At 47.6% G+C, this 11,845-nt stretch overlaps 1 protein-coding gene across 2 annotated transcripts in view; it reads right to left on the bottom strand.

The window, feature by feature from the left end:
• Window positions 1-9,131: 9,131 nt before the first annotated feature.
• Window positions 9,132-11,845, bottom strand: part of eif4e2 (eukaryotic translation initiation factor 4E family member 2) — a 36,364-nt gene continuing 33,650 nt past the window's right edge. Inside the window, exons 6-7 of one of the 2 annotated variants that reach the window (XM_031897924.1) lie at window positions 10,454-10,590; window positions 9,132-9,348 (exon numbers count right to left, since the gene is read on the bottom strand). In XM_031897924.1, coding sequence (XP_031753784.1) covers window positions 9,309-9,348; window positions 10,454-10,590 — 177 coding nt within the window. In that variant the 3' untranslated portion in view covers window positions 9,132-9,308. 2 annotated transcript variants of the gene reach the window in all.

Below are 11,845 nucleotides of genomic sequence, written 5' to 3'. Positions count from 1 at the left end.
GACGGCCAATAAGAGGGGCACAGAGACGGCCAATAAGGGGCACAGAGACGGCCAATAAGAGGGGCACAGAGACGGCCAATAAGAGGGGCACAGAGACGGCCACTAAGAGGGGCACAGAGACGGCCAATAAGAGGGGCACAGAGACGGCCAATAAGAGGGGCACAGAGACGGCCAATAAGAGGGGCACAGAGACGGCCAATAAGAGGGCACAGAGACGGCCAATAAGAGAGGCACAGAGACGGCCAATAAGAGGGGCACAGAGACGGCCAATAAGAGGGGCACAGAGACGGCCAATAAGAGGGGCACAGAGACGGCCAATAAGAGGGGCACAGAGACGGCCACTAAGAGGGGCACAGAGACGGCCAATAAGAGGGGCACAGAGACGGCCACTAAGAGGGGCACAGAGACGGCCAATAAGAGGGGCACAGAGACGGCCACTAAGAGGGGCACAGAGACGGCCACTAAGAGGGGCACAGAGACGGCCATCTTATTATTACACCCAGTTCCTTTGGGCAAGTCTCATTGGCTCTGTGCTGTCGGCCATCACTTACAGTCGGGGGTACATAGACTTAACATGTTTAACGGTTCTGACTGATCTGACCAAGTCTCCAAATCATGGGCCTCTCCAGCCAGCAGTGTTGCACGGTGCCACGTTGGGTTCAAAGGGAAGCGAGCGCTGCGGTATTTTGTCGAGAGAAGAAGAGACAGTCACGAGTACGAGGAAAGACAGCCCCACACAACTCGGTAGAGCGTTTCGAGCGGCTTCTCCAGCATTAGGGGCGTGATGTCGGCCCTCAGGTTGCCAATTGTGGCACTTATTGAGTCGCTCATAGAGCGGCAGAGCTTTCGGTAGAGCGTTTCGAGCAGCTTCTCCAGCATTAGGGGCGTGATGTCGGCCCTCAGGTTGCCAATTGTGGCACTTATTGAGTCGCTCATAGAGCGGCAGAGCTTTCGGTAGAGCATTTCGAGCGGCTTCTCCAGCATTAGGGGCGTGATGTCGGCCCTCAGGTTGCCAAATGTGGCACTTATTGAGTCGTTCATAGAGCGGCAGAGCTTTCGGTTGCCAACTGCGGCACTTATTGAGTCGTTCATAGAGCGGCAAAGCTTTCAGTTGCCAACTGCGGCACTTATTGAGTCGTTCATAGAGCGGCAGAGCTTTCGGTAGAGCGCTTCGAGCGGCTTCTCAAGCCTCTTCACATAATTTTTCAGGATTCGTTGAGGTTTGGCATGGTGCCGAGAGACTGGCGGATTGCTAATGTGGTGCCATTATTTAAAAAGGGATCTCGTTCTCAGCCTGAAAACTATAGGCCTGTTAGTCTGACATCAGTAGTAGGAAAGCTTCTGGAAGGGGTAATAAGGGATAGGATAGTTGAATACATTGCAGTTCACAATACTATTAGTTTGTGCCAGCATGGTTTTATGGGTAACAGATCTTGCCAGACTAATTTAGTCGCCTTTTATGAGGAGGTGAGTAGGAACCTCGATGCTGGAATGGCAGTTGATGTCATCTACTTGGACTTTGCTAAAGCGTTTGATACAGTACCTCACAGAAGGTTAATGATCAAATTAAGGAATATTGGCCTAGAACATAATATTTGTAATTGGATAGAGAACTGGCTGAAGGATAGAGTACAAAGAGTGGGGGGAAATGGAACATTTTCTAATTGGGCCAGTGTGGTTAGTGGGTACCGCAGGGGTCAGTCCTTGGGCCTTTGCTGTTTAACTTGTTTATTAATGACCTGGAGGTGGGCATAGACAGTACTGTTTCTATTTTTGCTGATGACACTAAATTGTGCAAAACTATAAGTTCCATGCAGGATGTGCCGCTTTGCAGAGCGATTTGACTGGGAAACTGGGCAGCAAACTGGGAAATGAGGTTCAATGTTGATAAGTGCAAAGTTATGCACTTTGGTAGGAATAATATAAACGCAAACTATCTGTGGCTACTAAAGCAAATAAAGTGCTGTCTTGTATAAAAAAGGGCATTGACTCAAGGGATGAGAACATAATTTTGCCCCTTTATAGGTCCCTGGTAAGGCCTCACCTTGAGTATGCAGTGCAGTTTTGGGCTCCAGTCCTTAAGAAGGATATTAATGAGCTGGAGAGAGTGCAGAGACTGCAACTAAACTGGTAAAGGGGATGGAAGGGTTAAACTATGAGGTGAGACTGTCGAGGTTGGGGTTGTTTTCTCTGGAAAAGAGGCGCTTGCGAGGGGACATGATTACTCTGTACAAGTACATTAGAGGGGATTATAGGCAGTTGGGGGATGTTCTTTTTTCCCATAAAAACAATCAGCGCACCAGAGGTCACCCCTATAGATTAGAGGAACAGAGCTTCCATTTGAAGCAGCGTAGGGGGTTCCTCACGGTGAGGGCAGTGAGGGGGTTGGGGAATGCCCTGCCGGGGGATGTTGGGTAGGGGGTTCCTCACGGTGAGGGCAGTGAGGGGGTTGGGGAATGCCCTGCCGGGGGATGTTGGGTAGGGGGTTCCTCACGGGGAGGGCAGTGAGGTTGGGGAATGCCCTTCCTAGTGATGGGGTAATGGCAGATTCTGTTAATGCCTATAAGAGGGGCCTGGATGAGTTCTTGATCAATCAGAATATCCAAGGCTATTGTGATACTAATACCTACAGTTAGTACTAGTGGTTGTATATATACAGGTCCTTTTCAAAAAATTAGCATATTGTGATAAAGTTCATTATTTTCTGTAATGTACTGATAAACATTAGACTTTCATATATTTTAGATTCATTACACACAACTGAAGTAGTTCAAGCCTTTTCTTGTTTTAATATTGATGATTGTGGCATACAGCTCATGAAAACCCAAAATTCCTATCTCAAAAAATTAGCATATTTCATCCGACCAATAAAAAAAAAGTGTTTTTAATACAAAAAATGTCAACCTTCAAATAATTATGTTCAGTTATACACTCAATACTTGGTCGGGAATCCTTTTGCAGAAATGACTGCTTCAATGTGGCGTGGCATGGAGGCAATCAGCCTGTGGCACTGCTCAGGTGTTATGGAGGCCCAGGATGCTTCAATAGCGGCCTTAAGCTCATCCAGAGTGTTGGCTCTTGTGTCTCTCAACTTTCTCTTCACAATATCCCACAGATTCTCTATGGGGTTCAGGTCAGGAGAGTTGGCAGGCCAATTGAGCACAGTAATACCATGGTCAGTAAACCATTTACCAGTGGTTTTGGCACTGTGAGCAGGTGCCAGGTCGTGCTGAAAAATGAAATCTTCATCTCCATAAAGCTTTTCAGCAGATGGAAGCATGAAGTGCTCCAAAATCTCCTGATAGCTAGCTGCATCGACCCTGCCCTTGATAAAACACAGTGGACCAACACCAGCAGCTGACATGGCACCCCAGACCATCACTGACTGTGGGTACTTGACACTGGACTTCAGGCATTTTGGTATTTCCCTCTCCCCAGTCTTCCTCCAGACTCTGGCACCTTGATTTCCGAATGACATACTTTGGACCACTGAGCAACAGTCCAGTGCTGCTTCTCTGTAGCCCAGGTCAGGCGCTTCTGCCGCTGTTTCTGGTTCAAAAGTGGCTTGACCTGGGGAATGCAGCACCTGTAGCCCATTTCCTGCACGCGCCTGTACACGGTGGCTCTGGATGTTTCTACTCCAGACTCAGTCCACTGCTTCCGCAGGTCCCCCAAGGTCAGGAATCGGTCCTTCTCCACAATCTTCCTCAGGGCCCAGTCACCTCTTCTCGTTGTGCAGCGTTTTCTGCCACACTTTTTCCTTCCCACAGACTTCCCACTGAGGTGCCTTGATACAGCACTCTGGGAACAGCCTATTTGTTCAGAAATTTCTTTTTGTGTCTTACCCTCTTGCTTGAGGGTGTCAATGATGGCCTTCTGGGCGGCAGTCAGGTCGGCAGTCTTACCCATGATTGTGGTTTTGAGTAATGAACCAGGCTGGGAGTTTTTAAAAGCCTCAGGAATCTTTTGCAGGTTTTTAGAGTTAATTAGTTGATTCAGATGATTAGGTTAATAGCTCGTTTAGAGAACCTTTTCATGATATGCTAATTTTTTGAGATAGGAATTTTGGGTTTTCATGAGCTGTATGCCACAATCATCAATATTAAAACAAGAAAAGGCTTGAACTACTTCAGTTGTGTGTAATGAATCTAAAATATATGAAAGTCTAATGTTTATCAGTACATTACAGAAAATAATGAACTTTATCACAATATGCTAATTTTTTGAAAAGGACCTGTATATAGTTTATGTATGTGAGTGTATAGATTGGTTAGTATAGGTTGTGTGCTGGGTTTACTCGGATGGGTTGAACTTGATGGACAATGGTCTTTTTTCAACCCTATGTAACTATGTAACTATTAGGGGCGTGATGTCGGCCCTCAGGTTGCCAACTGCGGCACTTATTGAGTCGTTCATAGAGCGGCAGAGCTTTCGGTAGAGCGTTTCGAGCTGCTTCTCCAGCATTAGGGGCGTGACGGTATCAGGTTGGGGGGGAATCGGCAAGACGAGCCTCCATGCTGGAAGAGTGGCCACCTTTCTCCATGCCCACAGCTTTGAGCCCAGCCATGGCTTCTCCTTCCCTCTCTGCTGGTCTAACAAGTCACTTGCGGCCACGAGAAGCAATGTACTGACACCGAGTGTTGTTTGTGTCAGTCGGGAACACAGAGCACCCACTAAATTGGGCTCTTGCCTTCCATTTGGCGCCTAATGCACCGCCATCTCCTACCTCTCCACTATGATTGCCCGTATTATCTCGCTGTATTGGGAGATAGACTAACTTTTGATGACTATGGATTGGACAATCATAAACCACTAAAAACTCAAAACTTCTCCATCAAACCAATTGTGCCGAGGTAGCGGAGTGCAACGGGCTCAGTGTTCTTGGCCGGTCTGTACGCGGCGTGGGAAAGCTACGGATGGACAATGATTGCCGGTGCAGGTAAAACAAACAATCCATCGATGAACCTGCAAGATTTTTATTTACCCGCTTATTTTATTTTGTGCACAAAAAGCAAAGGGGAAATAAACCAAAGGGCTGAAACCCGACTCTGACCTGCCCAATGTTATAGAGACGTGCGTAGGGAAGTGCTATCAAATTCTCTGGATATATAGATAATGAAGATGATGATTGATAGATGGATAGATCTATCATTATATATAGGCAAGCACACATAGGGCCACATTTATCAAAGTACGAATCCGAATCACGAAATCCAATAGTTTCTGATGTTTGCTAAAGTCACGTAAATTCCGATAGTTTGAATACAAGGATTTCGTACTTCCGATCCGACAGTTCCCAAATTTCGTATTCAGTTGGCAACCTGAGGGCAAATGGTCGATCAGATAGTCACAAAATTTTCGTATCCGAACGATCGTCTCCCATAGGGCTCAATGGCACTCTGCAGCTCCAACCCGGCCCAAGGGAAGTCTCCCATAGGGCTCAATGGCACTCTGCAGCTCCAACCCGGCCCAAGGAAAGTCTCCCATAGGGCTCAATGGCACTCTGCAGCTCCAACCCGGCCCAAGGAAAGTCTCCCATAGGGCTCAATGGCACTCTGCAGCTCCAACCCGGCCCAAGGAACATCTCCCATAGGGCTCAATGGCACTCTGCAGCTCCAACCCGGCCCAAGGAAAGTCTCCCATAGGGCTCAATGGCACTCTGCAGCTCCAACCTGGCCCAAGGAAAGCCTCCCATAGGGCTCAATGGCACTCTGCAGCTCCAACCCGGCCCAAGGAAAGTCTCCCATAGGGCTCAATGGCACTCTGCAGCTCCAACCCGGCCCAAGGAAAGTCTCCCATAGGGCTCAATGGCACTCTGCAGCTCCAACCCGGCCCAAGGAAAGTCTCCCATAGGGCTCAATGGCACTCTGCAGCTCCAACCCGGCCCAAGGAAAGTCTCCCATAGGGCTCAATGGCACTCTGCAGCTCCAACCCGACCCAAGGAAAGTCTCCCATAGGGCTCAATGGCACCCTGCAGCTCCAACCCGACCCAAGGAAAGTCACCCATAGGGCTCAATGGCACTCTGCAGCTCCAACCCGGCCCAAGGAAAGTCTCCCATTGGAGCTGCAGAGTGCCATTGAGCCCTATGGGAGACTTTCCTTGGGCCAGGTTGGATCTGTACAGCGCCACTGAATCCCATGGAAAATCACACATTGAAGTTTCAATGCCAGAAAGGTTTTTGCGCTCGTTTGTTTCATGACTTTCGGATTGCAACCACAATATTTTCATACGAACGAGAAAGGAATCTGAGCACTTTCCGCACATCAAAAATTATCGTGGTTACTTGAAAATTCGCGCTTTAATGAATGGGCCCCATAGAGACTTACTAAAACTCACAATTTTAATAAACTCATTTCCACAAATGTCACACATTTATCAAGAAATTTGAACTGAAAAAAGGCACACGCAGTAAAATGTCGCAATAACGGCGGCTTTTTTTTGATTCCCGCACAAAAGCCGGCGTAAAAAATCCAAAAACCTCTAACTATTTGAACCTGTACCTGGCTGGAATACTAATCACTGATTGGTTACTATGGGTTACCCAAGTGCAAATTTGCCCAGCGTTTATAAATGAGCCCCTGTATGTCTGGGTATATAATATGTGTGTGTGTATTTAATATAATTATCTGCGTGTAATATAACCATATTTCTGGGTATGTAATATAATTATATGTGTGTCTAATATAACTATATGGTAGGGAATTTTGTAATATGAAATATAACTATATCTGTGAATATGTAAACATATGTGTGTGTGTGTGTGTTTAATATTTACACACGCAAGTTGTAGGATGTAGTGTAGGAGGGGCCAGACCGAGGGTGAGTGAGTGTAGGAGGGGCCAGACCGAGGGTGAGTGAGTGTAGGAGGGGCCAGACCGGGGGTGAGTGAGTGTAGGAGGGGCCAGACCGGGGGTGAGTGAGTGTAGGATGGGGCCAGACCGGGGGTGAGTGAGTGTAGGAGGGGCCAGACCGGGGGTGAGTGAGTGTAGGAGGGGCCAGACCGGGGGTGAGTGAGTGTAGGAGGGGCCAGACCCGGGGGTGAGTGAGTGTAGGAGGGGCCAGACCGGGGGTGGTGAGTGTAGGAGGGGCCAGACCGGGGGTGAGTGAGTGTAGGAGGGGCCAGACCGGGGGTGAGTGAGTGTAGGAGGGGCCAGACGCGGGGGTGAGTGAGTGTAGGAGGGGCCAGACCGGGGGGTGAGTGAGTGTAGGAGGGGCCAGACCGGGGGTGAGTGAGTGTAGGAGGGGCCAGACCGGGGTGAGTGAGTGTAGGGAGGGGCCAGACCGGGGGTGAGTGAGTGTAGGAGGGGCCAGACCAGGGGTGAGTGAATGTAGGACTGGCCAGACCGGGGGTGGGTGAGTGTAGGACTGGCCAGACCGGGGGTGGGTGAGTGTAGGACTGGCCAGACGGGGGTGAGTGAGTGTAGGACAGGCCAGACCGGGGGTGAGTGAGTGTAGGACTGGCCAGACCGGGGGTGAGTGAGTGTAGGACGGGCCAGACCGGGGGTGAGTGAGTGTAGGACGGGCCAGACCGGGGGGTGAGTGAGTGTAGGACGGGCCAGACCGGGGGTGAGTGAGTGTAGGACGGGCCAGACCGGGGGTGAGTGAGTGTAGGACGGGCCAGACGGGGGTGAGTGAGTGTAGGACTGGCCAGACCGGGGGTGAGTGAGTGTAGGACGGGCCAGACCGGGGGTGAGTGAGTGTAGGAGGGGCCAGACCGGGGTGAGTGAGTGTAGGACAGGCCAGACCGGGGTGAGTGAGTGTAGGACGGGCCAGACCGGGGGTGAGTGAGTGTAGGACGGGCCAGACCGGGGGTGAGTGAGTGTAGGACGGGCCAGACCGGGGGTGAGTGAGTGTAGGACGGGCCAGACCGGGGGTGAGTGAGTGTAGGAGGGGCCAGACCAGGGGTGAGTGAGTGTAGGACTGGCCAGACCGGGGGTGGGTGAGTGTAGGACTGGCCAGACCGGGGGTGAGTGAGTGTAGGACAGGCCAGACCAGGGGTGAGTGAGTGTAGGACAGGCCAGACCGGGGGTGAGTGAGTGTAGGACAGGCCAGACCAGGGGTGAGTGAGTGTAGGACAGGCCAGACCAGGGGTGAGTGAGTGTAGGACAGGCCAGACCGGGGGTGAGTGAGTGTAGGACTGGCCAGACCGGGGGTGAGTGAGTGTAGGCCAGACTATAGGTGAGTGTGACACAGTTGGGCAGCTTGAATATATTGCAATATATGGACAAACAATCCCTGTTTCCGTATCCCCATACACATATATAAATATATGACACACACACATAATCCCATTACATATAATATCACACACACACGTGAGGCAGCGGGACACGGCTGTACATACACACTGACAGCTGCCATTACATTTCCTACAATATTTGGGCAGATAGCGCTCTAATAATAATTAAATTAGCCCTGAGTGTTTGGGTACAAAGTGCAATTGACACTAATGGCTCCGGCGGCAGCGCTCCCTGCAGCACAATAAAGTGACTTATTATACAAAATTGCCCTTTTACACTAAAAGGTTTTAGGGAGCGGCACTCAGACTTGTTCCAGCATTGCTGCCTTCCCACCAACACTACAGCACTTGTTTTCTCTGTTAAAGGGGAACTACACCCAATTGTTTTTCAGCAGCTTCTTTCTGTCAGTCTGATTTTTCAACTTGTTTGTTACAAAACCCATCAGTAAATAGCCTGTGCTGTGACCTGTGCTCTGATAAACTTCAGGCACACTTTACTGCTGCGCTGCAAGTTGGAGTGATATCCCCCCCCTCACCCCCAGCAGCCGATCAGCAGAACAATGGGAAGGGAGCAAGATAGCAGCTCCCAGTAGGTATCAGAATAGCACTCAATAGTAAGAAATCCAAGTCCGGCTTGGGACTCCTCCAGTTACATGGGAGTAGGAGAAACAATAGGTTAGCTGAAAGCAGTTCTAATGTGTAGCGCTGGCTGAAAGCTCAGACTCAGGCACACTTTACTGCTGCGCTGCAAGTTGGAGTGATATCCCCCCCCTCACCCCCAGCAGCCGATCAGCAGAACAATGGGAAGGGAGCAAGATAGCAGCTCCCAGTAGGTATTTGCTGTGTAACAGTGTCATTTAGAAATAAAAAATACCCCATAAGGAAAACAGATGAAAAAATAGGTATAATTTATTGAGTTTCTATGACATAACGGACAGAGGCAGCGCAGGGGGAGGGGCTACGATTGCTTCTGTACGCACGGAAGTAACAAAAACCAACAACCCAGTCACGCAGCAGTTCACAGACAGTGTCCCATTTTGGCCGCGGCTATGGCGGACGTGCCCAGTGCTATACCGTGATCTTTGTGTTACGGAAGCTGGAGTTATCCCTGGAGAAAGAAAGGATATTCAATGAACTGGGATGAATAAAGGTTTATGGCTAGTAATTCTCTCTATACATAGCGGCCATATTGCCCAGTATGCTGAGATGCCAATGAGCATTTCCCCATCAATCACATAGGAACATGTTAACTAGGGGGTTTCAATGTGACGGACTTTGCCAGAAATGTTGTACAGTTATGGGATCCCTTATCCGGAAACCAGTTATCCAGAAAGTTCTGAATTACGTTATAATTTACATTATGAACAAAATTCTAATTTTTAAAAATGTTTTCTTTGGGGCAGAACAGCCCTATTGGGTTTATTTCATGGTTAAATGATTCCCTTTTCTCTGTAATAATAAAACAGTACCTGTACTTGATCCCAACTAAGATATAATTACCCCTTATTGGGGGCAGAACAGCCCTATTGGGTTTATTTAATGGTTAAATGATTCCCTTTTCTCTGTAATAATAAAACAGTACCTGTACTTGATCCCAACTAAGATATAATTACCCCTTATTGGGGCAGAACAGCCCTATTGGGTTTATTTCATGGTTAAATGATTCCCTTTTCTCTGTAATAATAAAACAGTACCTGTACTTGATCCCAACTAAGATATAATTACCCCTTATTGGGGCAGAACAGCCCTATTGGGTTTATTTCATGGTTAAATGATTCCCTTTTCTCTGTAATAATAAACAGTACCTGTACTTGATCCCAACTAAGATATAATTACCCCTTATTGGGGGCAGAACAGCCCTATTGGGTTTATTTAATGGTTAAATGATTCCCTTTTCTCTGTAATAATAAAACAGTACCTGTACTTGATCCCAACTAAGATATAATTACCCCTTATTGGGGGCAGAACAGCCCTATTGGGTTTATTTAATGGTTAAATGATTCCCTTTTCTCTGTAATAATAAAACAGTACCTGTACTTGATCCCAACTAAGATATAATTACCCCTTATTGGGGCAGAACAGCCCTATTGGGTTTATTTTATTCCCATTAGTGACCTTGCACTTCTGCCCAGGGGAAATGTAACTGACCCCTAATGCCCCTAGCAGACTGCCCCACCAGCATATTATTCTGTTGCCATACAGTATGTACTTACTTAAGGCTGTCAGTGTGGGTTTTGTATTCCATTATGGTATTGGGAGGCAGATTTAACACTCTCCTTAGTGTGTCCCGGATTCTCACGGTGCTGAACTGGTCGTTGGCCGTCTTGTTCCAGATAGACAGGATATCCTCCTACATAAGAGCAAAACAGTGTCCAATGGGAAATCACAGGCAGCGCAGGGGTAAAAGGTAAAGGCACGCCCCCATTTATTATCCCCGCCCATCACCAACATGTGCAATAAATAAGCCCCTCTTGCCAATGCATGATGCCTAGAGTTACAGAAGGGCTAGAACCTGGGGTGGGAAGGCCGATGAGGTATGTGCCTTGTACCCCCACCATTGTGCCCTAGGCCGACACCTACTTCCAGCCCTGATAAAAAGGGAGGATACAAAGCAGGGGTGGTTCACCTTTAAGTTAACTTTTAGTGTGTTATAGAATAGACAATTCTAAGCAACTTTTCAATTGGTCTTCATTTTTTCTTTATGGTTATTTTAATTATTTGCCGCCTTCTGACTCTTCCCAGCTTTCAAATGGGGGTCACTGACCCCGGCAGCCAAAAAACTATTTCTCTATGTGGATTCAATTTTACTGTTACTGTTAGTTTTTATTATTTATCTTTGTATTCAGGCCCTCTCCTATTCATATTCCAGTGTCTCATTCAAATCAGCGCCTGGTTGCTAAGGTAATCGGAACCCTAGTAACCAGAAAGCTGCTGAAATTTCAAACTGAAGAGCTGCTATATTTAAAGCTAAATACATAAAAAAAAATGAAGACCAATTGCAAATTGTCTTACAACATCACCCTCTACATTATACTAAAAGTTTTAACTTTTTGTATGTTATAGAATGGCCAATGCTAATTAATTAATTAAAAGTTTTGAATTGTTTCCCTTCTTCTTCTGCCTCTTTGCAGCCTTCAAATGGGGGTCACTGACCCCGGCAGCCAAACCCTATTGCTCTGTGAGGCTCCAGTTTTATTGTTATTGTTACTTTTTATTCCTTATCTTTCTATTCAGCCCCTCCCCTATTCATATATCAGTCTCTCACCCAAACACTCCCTGGTTGCTAAGGTAACTTGAACCCTAGCAACCAGATAGCTGCTGAAACCCCAAACGAGAGCTCCTGAACTGAAACTAAAAAAACTACAAATACAAAATAAAGACCAATTGCAAATTACTCTCTACATCATACTAAAGGGTAACTTACAGGTGAAAAACCCCTTTAGGTCAGCAGGGACCACACACTCCCCTATGTATTTTTGATTGCAGGCATTTTGAGTACATGCCAAATGGTAGGTTTGGGCCGGATCCCTATCTCTATACAGGACGGGTGTCAGTACCTAACAAAGCTAAAAGGTTCATAAATAAAGCCTGGGAAGATTGATGTA

Source organism: Xenopus tropicalis, chromosome 3 (genome assembly GCF_000004195.4).
Source record: "Xenopus tropicalis strain Nigerian chromosome 3, UCB_Xtro_10.0, whole genome shotgun sequence".
NCBI lineage: Eukaryota > Metazoa > Chordata > Amphibia > Anura > Pipidae > Xenopus > Xenopus tropicalis.
Note: the sequence above shows the minus strand (reverse complement) of the source record. Positions and strands in the feature narration are given on the sequence as shown.